General features: G+C 43.2%; 1 protein-coding gene across 1 annotated transcript in view; it reads right to left on the bottom strand.

The window, feature by feature from the left end:
• Window positions 1–12,358: 12,358 nt before the first annotated feature.
• UPF2 (UPF2 regulator of nonsense mediated mRNA decay) overlaps window positions 12,359–14,005 on the bottom strand; it is a 197,470-nt gene continuing 195,823 nt past the window's right edge. The window contains exon 23 of the mRNA XM_043552921.1: window positions 12,359–12,776. Coding sequence (XP_043408856.1) covers window positions 12,752–12,776 — 25 coding nt within the window. The 3' untranslated portion in view covers window positions 12,359–12,751. The remainder of the gene's footprint in view (window positions 12,777–14,005) is intronic.

Here is a 14,005-nt window from a genome sequence, read left to right as displayed (position 1 = left end):
GAATGTGGCAAACACACCTGGATCAATGAACTCTCTAACCAGCATGGAAGGTAGAGCAGCAAGGTGGGGGGAGGTCATATTTTTCACTGGACCAACTTCTGTGGGTTGGAGACAAGCTTTCAAGCTTATGGAGAGCTCTTCTACAGGTCAAGGCTTCAACTGCATACAAGTATGGAAGGTGACATATGGGGTCTGATGCTGTACCAGACCTCCAGGAGCCATGAGGAAATGGGGCAGAGATGGTTTTATGCCACCTTGCAGGTCCTGGGCTGCTCCAGAGGCTGCATAGTGTGGCTCCACTAATGACATATGGTGGAAGCTGCAGAGTGGAAAAGGTGGTGACATTTGTTCTGTGCATGTCAGACACTGGGTCAGTAATGAAACCGTTGGCATTTTCCCCTCGATGCAACCTCCAGCCCTCTTTCTGTTTAGACTTTGTTCTTCAGATGCATCCTATCCACCCTTCAAAGAGATGCTCTGAAACCAGCATCACCTATAACGAGAGGAAGCATGGTTTAGTGGTGAGGCCACTAGCTTGGTATTCAGTAGTTCAGGGTTCAGCTCCCAGTTCTGCAACAGACTTCCCATGCGACTTTAGGCAAGTTACTTAGACCCAGATCCTCAATGATATTTAGGCTTCTAGCTTCCATGGATCTCCTGGAAGCTAGGTGCCTAAATACCTTTGCAGATCTGAGTCTTAGTCTAAAAGTGCTTCATTTCCCCTCCCCCCCCATCTGTAAAATGAGGATAATAGTATTTCCCTACTGCACAGGAGTGCTAGGAAGATTCATTCGAGATTGTGAGGCACTCTGGTAATGGAGGCCATATAAATAGCAAAAAGAAAAGGAGTACTTGTGGCACCTTAGAGATTAACCAATTTATTTGAGCATAAGCTTTCCTGAGCTACAGTTCACTTCATCGGATGCAGTGATAGAACATTTATATGGTCTTTCTTATGCCAGGGCACTTTGCAAAGGCAATGGTAAAATATATCCAAATACATTTTGACTAAAAGCATCAAGCAAATGCACGTTTTGTTCAGCTTGAAATGCCAGCATTAGTGCACAGTTCAGAACGGAGTCAGAAGTGACATCCGAAGCTGCAGAGCCATTAAAACACTGTTCCCTAAGACAGGTGTTCAGACAAAGAAAGCTTCCATTTCAGATTCCACGATATGAAGAGGACCAAAAGACCTCTGAAATATTGTGACACAACCAAAGAGTTATTTAAAAGCAAGCAGTAAAAACCTTGAAACAGACAGAATTTAATAGGGAAAGATTAACTATTTCAAATAGCAGGGCACCTGTAACAACTGGAGCTGGCTGGGAAACTATTTTTGCCCCCACCAAAAATGTCAAACATTTTTGTAGCTTCTTCAAAACTTGAGTTTCCATTTGTCGTAAATATAAAGGGAAGGGTAAACACCTTTAAAATCCCTCCTGGCCAGAGGAAAAACCCTTTCACCTGTAAAGGGTTAAGAAGTTAAGATAACCTTGCTGGCACCTGACCAAAATGACCAATGAGGAGACAAGATACTTTCAAAGCTGGGGGGGGAAGAGAAACAAAGGGTCTGGGTCTGTCTGTGATGCTTTTGCTGGGGACAGAACAGAAATGGAGTCTTAGAACTTAGTAAGTAATCTAGCTAGATATGAGTTAGATTGTTTGTTTAAATGGCTGAGAAAATAAGCTGTGCTGAATGGAATGGATATTCCTGTCTGTGTCTTTTTGTAACCTAAGGTTTTGCCTAGAGGGATTCTCTATGTTTTGAATCTAATTACCCTCTAAGGTATTTACCATCCTGATTTTACAGAGGTGATTCTTTTTTACTTCTATTAAAATTCTTGTAAGAAACTGCATGCTTTTTCATTGTTCTTAAGATCCAAGGGTTTGGGTCTGTGGTCACCTATGCAAATTGGTGAGGATTTTTATCAAACCTTCCCCAGGAGGATTTTGGGGGGGGAGAAGATGTTTCCAAACAAACTTTCCCAATAAAATCCCGGTTAGACATTTGGTGGCAGCGAAAGTCCAAGGGCAAAAGGTAAAATAGTTTGTACCTTGGGGAAGTTTTAACCTAAGCTGGTAAAAGTAAGCTTAGGAGGTTTTCATGCAGGTCCCCACATCTGTACCCTAGAGTTCAGAGTGGGGAAGGAACCCTGACACCATTTAAAAAAAAAAACCACACACCTGAAAACCAAATCTTGCTTGGTTTTGGGCAAAGGGATACCAAACATTTCAGTTTTTGGCAACCAAAAACTGACTTTACTTTGTTTGAAACTGAAATTTCAGTTTTTAAATTAAAACTGAATTTTTTAAAAATGAAAATCAAAAATATTTTTGCACAAGTTTCCATTTAGTTTCGTAGATGCCAAAGCCAGAAGGGAACATTGCAATCATCTTGTCTGACCTCCTGTGTAACACAGGCCATAGAACTTCCCCAGAATAATTCCTAGACAGATCTTTTAGAAAAATAGCCAGTCTTGATTTAAAAATTGTCAGCATTGGAGAATCCAGCACGCTTCTTGATAAATTGTTCCAATGGTTAATTACCTTCATGGTCAACATTTTATACCTTATTTCCAGTCTGAATTTGTCTTCAACTTCCACCCATTGGATTGTGTTATACCTTTCTCTACTAGATGGAAGAGCCCATTATTAAAATATTTGTTCCCCACAAAGGTACTTACAGACGATAATCAAATCGCCCCTTAAACTTCTGTTAAGATAAATAGATTGAGCTCCTTGAGACTATCACTGAAAGGCAGGTTTTTAATCCTTTGATCGTTCTCATGGCTCTTCTGTGAATCCTCTCCAATTTATCAACATCCTTCTTGAATTGTGGCACCAGAACTGGGAACAATATTCAAGCTGCGGATGCACCAGAGCTAAATACAGAGGTAAAAGAACCTCTCCATTCCTCCTTGAGGTTTCCCTGTTTATGCATCCCAGGATCACATTAGCTCTTTTGGACACAGCATTACACGGGGAGCTCATGTTCAGCTGATTATCCACCATGACCCCCAAATCTGTTGGTTTCAGAGTCGCTGCTTCCCAGAATATGGTGCCTCATTCCATAAGTATGGCCCATACTCTTTATTCTTAGATGCACACATTTCTGTATTAAAAATGCATATTGTTTGCTTGCACTCAGTTTGCAATGGAATCCAAAACTATTATAACGTTCAGATATTCCTGGCCATATATTAAAGGATCTTATGGAAGACACACCTTTGGTGTATCTGAGAAAGAAGCTCTTTAGTCAGTCCATATCAGATAGAGAAGCCTGACTTGCTAAGTAGCAGTCCTGCAACCTACTGTGTACAAGGTATACATGACATGGTGTCAGAAGTAAACTAGCTCCAGAGGAGAACCGAAACAAAAGGGAAGCAATTATAAAGGTTGTAAACAGAAGGAACAAAGGATGCAGGGCTGATCTCATCAACATGCCACTCTTCAGTGCTCCAGAGAACTTCAGTTTTGATAGACCTACAAAATGAATGAATTGGAAATAATATTTTGCAAACTAACCCAAGGAAATTGGAGACATTCAGGTGTGCTCTTTAACTTATTCTATGGGGAAACAGGCAGATCATACCTTTTTAAATACTTGACTGTACTGAAGACAGTCACAAAGATAACTATGCAAGGGTTTTGGCTGTTTGAGGCATCCTTTTAACCTCAGATAAATGTGGTTTATGAAAGAGCATGTTTTCCATCAGAGAATTGAGGAACTAAGAGAAAATGCTGAATCTTGTATAAGCATGTGATGTCCTGCACAAGTACCCAAAACTGTGAGCCCTGTGTGACCTCTCTCAGCCTCAACAAGTGAGAATTTTGCTACAATTAAACTACGTAACAACTCCCTTACAAAACCAGCCTGTCTGCCTTGCCAGAAAACTCTTCAGGACTCTGCCAGTCCAAACCTTACCTAGCAGATATCAGTGAACCACTGCTCCTGAGTTCCCCAGAGACATTTTTCTGCAGTGTCCAGTCCTTCTCACTGGCCACTCACACAAGTTACTAAGGGCAGGTGTTCACTTAAAGCTGCCGTGGTCCAGCTGCGTTGCTATAGCACTTTAGTGAAGATATTACTATACTGACAGGAGAGCTTCTGCTGTCAGTGCAGTTAATCCACCTCTGCAAGAGATGGTAGCTCTGTCAGCTCTCCTATTGACATAGTACTGTCTATACCAGGGGTTAGGTCAGTATAACTGTGTTGCTCGGGGTGGGTGTGGATTTTTTTGAATGGGTACTGTAGACCTGGCCTAGGTCCACTGCCTCTGAAGAGAGAGAGCACACAGCAGCCTGTTAGTTTAGCTGAAGATTTCCACTTCAATACACAGCATTGAGCTGGTTTTGCAATAAAACAAGAATAAGTTTAACAATAAAGAATAGAGATTTAAGTGCTTGTAACAGGGCTCACTTACCACTAGGGCACCTCCTCCTAGATGCTCTGGGGATTAGCACCTTCCAGGTCTGACACTCCCTTCCATCACTCATTTGCACACCCTGTAGCCTCTCCCGGTCGCTTGGGGGTGCTCCCTGTTTTGTAGCTTGGCCCTCCAGCCAGGTCACTACATGTTTTCCCCTTCTGGGGTATCAACATTTCTCCATACAAACTGTCTCAGGCAGTCTTTCCATTCACTGCCCAGACTGTGCCACTTCCCTAGTTGCTGGTAGGGGAATCTGGGCCCACCCTCTGGAGGGTCGCTGAACTGGAACCCAGAGTAATCAGCAGCCAAGGTCTACACCATCTTAAACCTTGCTGCCGTGTCCCTGAGCCTTTTCCTACACCCTCTCCTCTCACTTTCCTTCCTTTTCTAATATCCCTCACTGCAGCCTTCTTCTACTGCTAGCTTTATAATAGCACCACCTGTTCCTTCTCAGCTGGGCTGCATCATCGATCTGGACTTACTTAGGCCACCTAATTCCCCTCAGCTGTAGCCTATCCAGTTAACTGGCCCCTTCTCAGCCTCTTTAACCATTTCTAGGTTAATCTGGGGTGATCACCCATCACAGTGATAATAAGTAAGAGTAAAATAAACAGGTGTGGTTACAGATAAAACAAAACAAAACACACATTCTAGTGACTAAAACTTAATGTCAGCAAGTTTGCCATCTTTGTATAAGCATGTTTCTCACCTACAGTCAGTTTCCAGCTACCTTTGCTTTCCAGACCATGAGGATCCAGCTTTCATAGGCTCAGGGGGCACTTAACTCTAAGTCCCCTTAGTGATGGATACCTAAAATGTCACCTCCCCCACTCCCCCTTATATTGCCCAAAGTCTGTTGTCTCTCTTTCAAGAGCCAGGAAGGCTTCCAAGGGTGGATTCTGTCCCTCGACGTGATTGATAAATGGTCTTCTCCTCCACTCGTTTAGTTTTATGGCTTTGTTTACCTTATATGGAAATGAACGTCTATTGTAGCCAAGCTGGCCAGACAGGTAAATACACACTCCTTTGTCTAAGACATCTGGGTCCATGTCCTTTGTCTGGGTTCATGCTCTGCCTTCCAAACATACATCTGCCTTTTAGCATACATATATAACTCACTGTGAACAACACGTACATACATCACACAGTGATTTTCAGTGTCACCAGTTTAAACGTGATGCCTTACATGACACCTTTGGGATATGTATTATGACAATAGAGTGTTGGGGCAGTATGGAGGGCCCTCTTCTAGCTGGCACTGAGGCAGTTCCAGGGTCACAAAGAGCTTTGCATGCTTTGTCTGAAAACTGATTTTGGGACTGCAAAACACGAAAATATCAGAAACAGGCTGGATATTTGGCCAACAGACAATAACCTTTCACAGCAGCTTCAGTTCAAAACAGATTTAACCCTACACACAGCTATTCAAATAGCAAATCAGTCTGAGCTAGTCAAACAGCAGAACCTAGAGCAATTTGCCAAACTTGAAAACCTAAATCTAGTTTAGTAAACAGACACATGAGCGCTAAAAGTCATTACCATAAAAGCCCTGAGGCTATTAAGAAATTCCTGGTGCATACCAAAGCCTTTCAGACTAAATGCACAAGATGTGGAAAAATTAATATCCCAAGAGATGGTGCATGTCCAGCCAAAGGTTCATGGTATAATAAATGCACAAAATATGAACATTTTTCCACCTGTTCACTGTACCAAGGCAGTCAGGGAGTTGACTAATATTACAATCAAGAGCCATTCTTTCTGAGATCTATCACATGTGATGACACTGAGCCTGCCTGGAGAGTGAAACTGAATATTCATAGATAGACTTTTGCCTTTGAAAATTGACTCAAAAGCAGCCATCACAGCCATCTCAGAAGGGACTTACAATCACCTTCAATCCCTCCCACAGCTGAAGTCACCTAACACAGCTCTGACTAGCCCTGCAGGTATTCTAAACTGCACAGCCCAGTTCACCACAGAAATAACTTACAAAGACAAAAGCTTTGCATTCAGAGTGCATGTGATCAAAGACAAAAGAACCTTCTCTGCTGCCGCATGGCAACCATGATGGGCTTAGTGAGAAAGGTGGAAGAACTCTATGGAGGATTTGATGATATTGAACTTTTGAAAAGAGATCCTATAAAAATAACCTTAAGAGACTATGCAGAATCACACAGAACAACGTCTCTACCAGACAGACCTTGGAAGAGACTAGCCGCAGATTTATGCACATTCAGGGGATATCATTACCTGGTGGTTGTGGACTATTTTTCTAGATATATAAATAATATACTTGAAAGACATACCATATTGCAGTATTATCGAGAAATTGAAGTGCACTTTTGCTCACTTCAGTATTCCAGAACAACTCGTGACAAATAATGGACCACAATTCCCAGAAGCAGAATTTAAGTCATTGCAAATGGAATAGGATATTGATCATATTACTAGCAGCCCACATTACCCACAACGAATAGAGAAGCTGAGAGAGCTGTACAGACAGCCAAGAAAAATCGTACAGCAAGAAGATCCATTCCTTGTTCCAACTTTGGAAAAGAATCTATCTTCAAAATGGCCAGACATGAAGATAGTAGCCACATTGGATAAAAAAGCAAAAAAAAAAAAAAAAAGCCTATAAACACTTTTACAACAGACATCACTCAGAGAACTGCCAAGTGTAGAATTTGGTGACCAAGTTTGCTGTGTCAAACTCGATGGAGAAAAAGGATGGAGAACTTCAGCTGTTGTAAAGAAAAAGAATTCAGTACCCAGATCAGATGTGATTAAGAGTGACAGTGAAGAGTACAACAGAAACCATCAACATCTACATTTTGTTCCTCAGCGAACAATCAACCCAGCAAATTGTACCGATGGTAGATGCAGAACAAGAATACTCAGAGATTCCAAACTGACCACAGCCAGTCACTGCAACTAACAGTCAGCAAGAAGGACCAAGTTGTTACGCATTTGAGTCATGTAATTAGAAAACAAATAAGATTCAGAGACATTTAACAGACTGATCTGTATTGAACGTCAAAGGTTGCATGATAGTGTAAATTTTGTAAACGGTAGGAATGTCGAATATAAAGGGAGAGAGACATAATGGAATGATAAACTGTATTATGCTATTCAGCCCCTAGGTGGCAACATATCACATATTTAACTTAAGCTCACAATAGCTCTTCCTGGCAGAACACTAAAGCAGTGGTTTTCAAACTTATTTGATTGCCCCCTCCCCGCCCTTTGTGTCTGTAGTTGTTTGATACACACGCACACACACCACACACAAATACATATATCGCCACCCGGTTCTAAGGCAGAATGGAGAGCAGTGGCTGCTGGCTGGGTGCCCAGCTCCGAAGGCAGTGCCGTGCCAGCAGCAGCACAGAAGGAAGGGTGGCAATGTGAAAAGCGATATTTGTCAATATCACCTTTCACTGTAGACTTAGTGCCCCATTTCCATCTTCACTTCAGCGCTGCTGCTGCCACCCCAGGGCTGGCAGCCGGAGCCCCGGTGCTTCCAGGTGAGGGATTTGGGTGGGGGATGCTGGAAGGAGAGCCTCAGACTGGGCTGCCTCCTGGTGAGGGATTGGTCTGGGGGGGGCAAAGGTGAGCCCAAGCCTTGGTGGCAGAGCTCCGGCTGTCCCCTTTATCCCCATCTCCTGGGTGTGCAAGGCCCTTCTGCATGAGCCCCGGCCACCTGGGGATGACAGCCAGAGCGCTTCAAAAAATAAATAAATAAAATACAATAAAGCACACAGCTCACACCTCCCTTGGGAGGTCCACCCCACAGTTTAAGAACCACTGCACTAAAGGATCGCATGGAAGACATCTTTGGTGTATCTCTCTGAAAAGGAAGTTCCTGTAGTCAGTCCATGTCTGATACAGTCCATATCTCAGTGGTTTTCAAACCGTGGGTCACGACCCACTACTGGGTCGCGGCATGTAAGGTGCTGGGTCGTCTTGCTCTGGTCGGCACCACCAACTGGGATTATGAAAGTCCCGTTGGCGGTGCTGCCCAGCCTGCCTGAACTAGCCTGTTTGCTGTCACTTATAATCACTTTAAATCTACCCTTTTGTAATTAAAAAACTTATTTTATGTTTTAATCCAAACCAGTGTGTGTTTGACTAAGGTGTCTGGGGAAAACCTCAGCTTGGTTACCACAAGTGTGCATGGTCCTCTTCACATTGAGGGAGAGGCAGACCGGATATTAAACCCATATACTAGCCAGATTTGACCAGGGCAGCATGGTACTGCTCTGGGGTTCTAGGCTGAGAAGCTGGGTGCGTCCCTACCTGTGTGAATGCTGCTGAAAGTGCAAGCTTGGAGGGCTTTGCAACTTTGGAAGGTCATAGCAGCACATGGTGAGAGGATGCCCATGCTGGTGGGTCAGAGGTGGCACCATGGGGGGAACCCGTCACACCTAGTAAAGTGTTCTTAAATGATTCCCAATTGTAATTCACAGTTGAAACTCTATTTTTGTGTGGATTGAACATTTTCAAGCAGCCTAGTAAGGACACAGAGAGCTTTGTTGGGTAGGAGTGGCTCCATTCTGGACGTGGTTTAATTGGGAACTCCTGTAAGTCAACAGTTTGAATAACAAAGGCCTGGATCAATAATTCCACATCATTCTCAAGATCTCAGCAGAGTGGAATTTCACATGCAATATAAACATGGCTGGTAAGATAATAAGAGAGAGAAATCCACAGATATGGCAGCCGCTTGGCTGGCTGGCTCTGTGCCATCCTCTGCAGAAACCTCCAGTGCAGGTGGCATGCTAGGGGCATTCTTGCAGGTTAAAGTGGCATGGCTAGAGGTTTCTTATGCCCCAGCTAATCCCAGCTACCAGAATGGCACATACGGGCTGTTGGCAATTAAGCATAAGATAAGCAATCCCTTGAAGTTGTTCTAAACTTTGCACAAGTACGGCCCGACCAGCACAGGGAAGGTACAAAGGTGGTGGGCAGCCAGTTTTGCCCTGCTCAGCCCCTACACTGAGCTCAGCTCTTGCACGTGCAGGTGAAACTGACCTTTCAGCCCAGATCCTCAAAGGTATTTAGGACCCAAACTCCCATTGATATCAAAAGGAGTAAGGTGCCAAAAAACTTTTAAGGATCTGGGCCTTCCCTCCTAGAGGTGAAAGTCTCCACAGCTTGAGTTAACTTCTGCCCTCCGTGACCCTACATAATCTCATTGACTGAAATCCTGTGAAATCCGGCAAAAGCCTGTAACAGCTCATTAAACAATGTTGAAAATGTTACCGCTAGCAGAAGCAACGCAGTAAGCAACATTACAAGGAGGGCGTGTACATTGCAGTTCCTTTGAAAACAGAATAACATGTTACTAGAAGTAATAAATTGCTCACCGTATACTCTTCATGCCAGGTATGAACATAGGCCACTATGTTTTATTGTTGACATTCACTATATTGTTTGACTGTTGATGCTGCACATACGCTTGCACAGCCCCTTCTTCATCACCAGTGCAGTCAGGGGCGTTGCCTGGGTGTACAGTAATGGATCTGGCAGAATCTGAATGGAGAGCAATCCTTGAACCATCCCCAGCTCACTTCCCCCCTTACCAGCTTCCTTTAAAAATATGGCATCAGTGAAGCAGCTGCCTAAGGACTTTTGTGATGGGCCAGAGTCTAATATCCTTATTCATGGCCTGTAATACTTTAGTATGGACTCCATGAAGTCAATAGGACTACTTAGGGAGGCAGTATTGCCTGGTGGATAATGCGTTAGATTGTGACTAGGGAGACTCTTCCCTTAAGGCTGCTAGGAGAGCAAATCACAGTGCCTCTCCGTGCCTCAGTTTCTCAATCTGTAAAATGGAGCTAATGAAACTGACCTCCTTTGTAAAGGGCTTTGAGAAGTACCAATGAAAAGCGCTATATAGGTGCTAGGTCTTATTATTATTATTACTTCTACTACTTATGGAGTATAATGCTAGGTTATCAGCATAGCAGACTTTTTTACTCTGCATATGTTAAAACTCAAAACACTCTTAGGTTCATAGATTCATAGATATTTAGGTCAGAAGGGACCATTATGATCATCTAGTCTGACCTCCTGCACAACGCAGGCCACAGAATTTCACCCACCCACTCCTGCGAAAAACCTCTTACCGATGTCTAAGCTATTGAAGTCCTCAAATCATGGTTTAAAGACTTCAAGGAGCAGAGAATCCTCCAGCAAGTGACCCATGCCCCATGCTACAGAGGAAGGTGAAAACCCCCCAGGGCCTCTTCCAATCTGCCCTGGAGGAAAATTCCTTCCCGACCCCAAATATGGTGATCAGCTAAACCCAGACCATGTGGGCAAGATTCACCAGCCAGATACTACAGAAAATTATTTCCTGGGTAACTCAGATCCCACCCCATCTAACATCCCATCACAGGCCATTGGGCCTATAATGGGCCTCTTCCCTTACCCCTGCCTACTCTCGTGATTGTATTGCAAGGTTTGTGATACTTGATATTTTTCTTTAAGCCCTAGCTGCTGGAGTCATGTGCATACACCACCAGAATCTCAGCTTCTCCTCCAGCACCCCCAAAAGTAAATTCCAATCCCTCATGGTTATGGAAAAATGCTGGAAAATGCGACCCATAAAGGTGCAAAAGCCAGAAGGCAACAGAAAACTCCAAACCTAGCGTTTGGTTGGTTTTCATTTTTAATTTCCATGATTTTTAAGCCAATCGTGACTTTTGGGGGCCTGACCATTGATTTTTGAATGCTGGGGGTTGGCAATAATGCATTCCTGCCCTGGTCTTTCATTATTTTATTGCCCAATTGTATTTGCAAAGTAGGTTCTTCAGAGAATGGACTTATTGACAAGTCTGGAGCATTATCTTTCAGTAGTTTATTATGTATATATTTTGTTCATCTATGTCTAATAGACAAGAATTGTATTTTGTTCATGCCCTTGCAACACAGAGGGGCACATGGGTAGATCCAGATCCAGAATTCTCATTACAATGATTGCATTATGTTAAAAACTTTTCACTCTTTGGAGTGCCTCCTGCTTGGGGCTTTCTTATCTAAAGATCAACGGCTTTTTAAATAAACTGGGTTGTTTGAGCCTTTTAGCTTCTGTCTGATGTATAACGAGTGGTTTGGTTTTTATCCTGCTTGTTTGTTTATTTGTTTTTGGTTTTTTGCCATTAGAAATATGAGCCATGTGGTCTGGGTTTGCTGGAGCACCTCTTGGATATCTCAGAGGAGGGCTAATGCTGGGTCTCTTACCTTCCCTGGACGGGTGAAGGAGCTGAGTCTTTAGCAAAGACTTTGTCTCCAAACCGTTAGGCACTGAAGTTCAGGCTGTCTTTTTACAGCATTAAAAATAAAATAAAATAACATCAAAGGGGGTAGGAGGTTGCAAGCTATTTTCCCCTACCTTAATGCAATGGAGATAGCCCTAGATTTAATTACTAGTGGAAGTGGATGTTTATTTTAATAGTGTCTTATTTTAGAATGAAAACATGTAAAATCCTTCTGCCTAAAAGGCAGCTCTGGGTTTATTGCCACAGCAGCTACAAAATTACAGTGCACCCACTTAGACCATGTGCATACCTCATTAAACAATAAGGCACAACAAAGACTGTTGTTTCCATGGTTTAGTCTGTAATTGTAGGCTAGAGAATTAGGAGAGAGGAGGTGTAAGCACAGTGCTATAGATTCCTCGGCTGGGATTAGCCTCTAAGAGTCTTGGCCGCTGGCAATAAAGTATTGCTGGCATGGTATTGTCTTCTGTTTTATTTGTTAATAAACAAAACAAAGCAAAAATCCCAGAAGTTGTGAGTGGGACATTTGAATGGATTCATAAAAATAAAATGGAAAGTGATATCCTGCCCGCACTGACGGGAAAGGCAAATCAACCATGGATTTCGGTGGGGCCAGGATTTCACCCTTGATTTCTTTAGGTTTATTAATTTAGGGCCTGATCCAGCTTCCACTGACATCAATAGGATTCTTCCAGTTGACTTTCAGTGGGAGTAGAAATGGACCTTTGGTGTCATTTTGACATGTCTGGAGACTGCGGCCCTCTGTTTGTCCACAGAACTGCTATAGAATGGCCTGGGTTGCAACCGGGCAAGCTTTCCTCAAACCGCACCTAAAAGGATTCCATCTACGTGCACATCAGCCTCCACAGCCCATCCACATCTTCCAAGATTGCCAATGAGAGTGCAAAGCGCTGCCAGTTGTGATTTTTGTGACAGAGATTCCTGTCCATTGGGTTCAGGATTGAGTCTCCCAAATCCGTTTCACACAGGCCACCAAACAGCCATCAGATGGCAATGACTTTCAGCCCCTATTGATCAGAGCAGGAGTTGAACCAGGAGCCTAGGAATAAAAAGAGACAAGCTTATTTATGGGTGTATTTATTTTACTTCATCTAATAGAAAACACCATAGGCCATTTATTGTTCTTTCATTCCTTCCCTTGTGGGACTAATATGATTAACACTTACTTGAATACAGTGATTATCTGTGAAATCCTTATAGGGAAGAAAGCCACATACATTTAAAAAGTGCTGACGTAAATCATAGGATTGTGAGCTTCTCGGGGCAGGGACAGGGATGCCGGAACAATTTATATAGTAGAGGTGCTGAGAGCCATTGGACCAAACTGTAACCCTGTATATAATGGAAACCACTTCAAGCAGGGGTGTGGCAGCACCCCCAGCACCCGTAGTTACAGGACCTATGGGCAGCGACTGTCTTTTTGTTCTGTGTTTGTACCGCACCTGGCACAAGGGGGTCCTGGTCCATGACTCAGGTTCCTAGGAGCTAAAGTAACACAAATAAATAATAATAATGAGAGAGACAGAGAGAGAAAATGATAATACAAACCTCAGAAAACATAGCTATTGAATGTTAAAAGCCAGGGAACAACTAACTCTGTATTTGAATGACATTTAGTGCCTTGAGGCACCAACTAAGATTGGGGCACCATTGTGCCAGATGCTGTACAGTTAATAAGCGCCATTCCCTTTCCAAAGAGATTACAATCTAACTAGACAAACCATGAGGAAAGGAAGCATTATGCCCATTTTACAGCTGGAGAACTGATGCACAGAGAGGCTAAATCCAGATCCTCAAAGGCATTCAGGCACCTAACTCCCACTGAAATCAGCTGGATTCAGGCACCTAAATAACTTTAAGTATCTGGCCCTAAGTGACTAGCCCAAGGTCACCCAGGCAGTCTGTGGCAGAGTTGGACACTGAATCCAGATCTTCTGAGCATCAGTCCACTGCGTTAGCCACAAGACCATCCTTCCTCTCTAAATAATTAATAGATGGATATTTCTTTGGCTTCTCTCCTCCACAAAGTATCTCTTTGCACTTCCATGGGCAACTGTAATCAGAGATTGTTTAATCAGCTCACATGTGCAGTTACATTGTCATGAAACGTTGAGCAGCTCCATCATACTTCTTGTGTATGACACCTCATGATTACACACAGCAGCAAAAGTGACTGTCTTAATACGCTGTGTTGGTACAGTGTTAAGCACAGTGGGGCCCCAGTCTTATCTGGACCGTCTAAGTGCTACTGTCATATAAATGATAAAT

This window comes from Chelonia mydas, chromosome 1 (genome assembly GCF_015237465.2).
Source record: "Chelonia mydas isolate rCheMyd1 chromosome 1, rCheMyd1.pri.v2, whole genome shotgun sequence".
NCBI lineage: Eukaryota > Metazoa > Chordata > Testudines > Cheloniidae > Chelonia > Chelonia mydas.
This window is presented reverse-complemented; position numbering and strand designations above follow the sequence as displayed.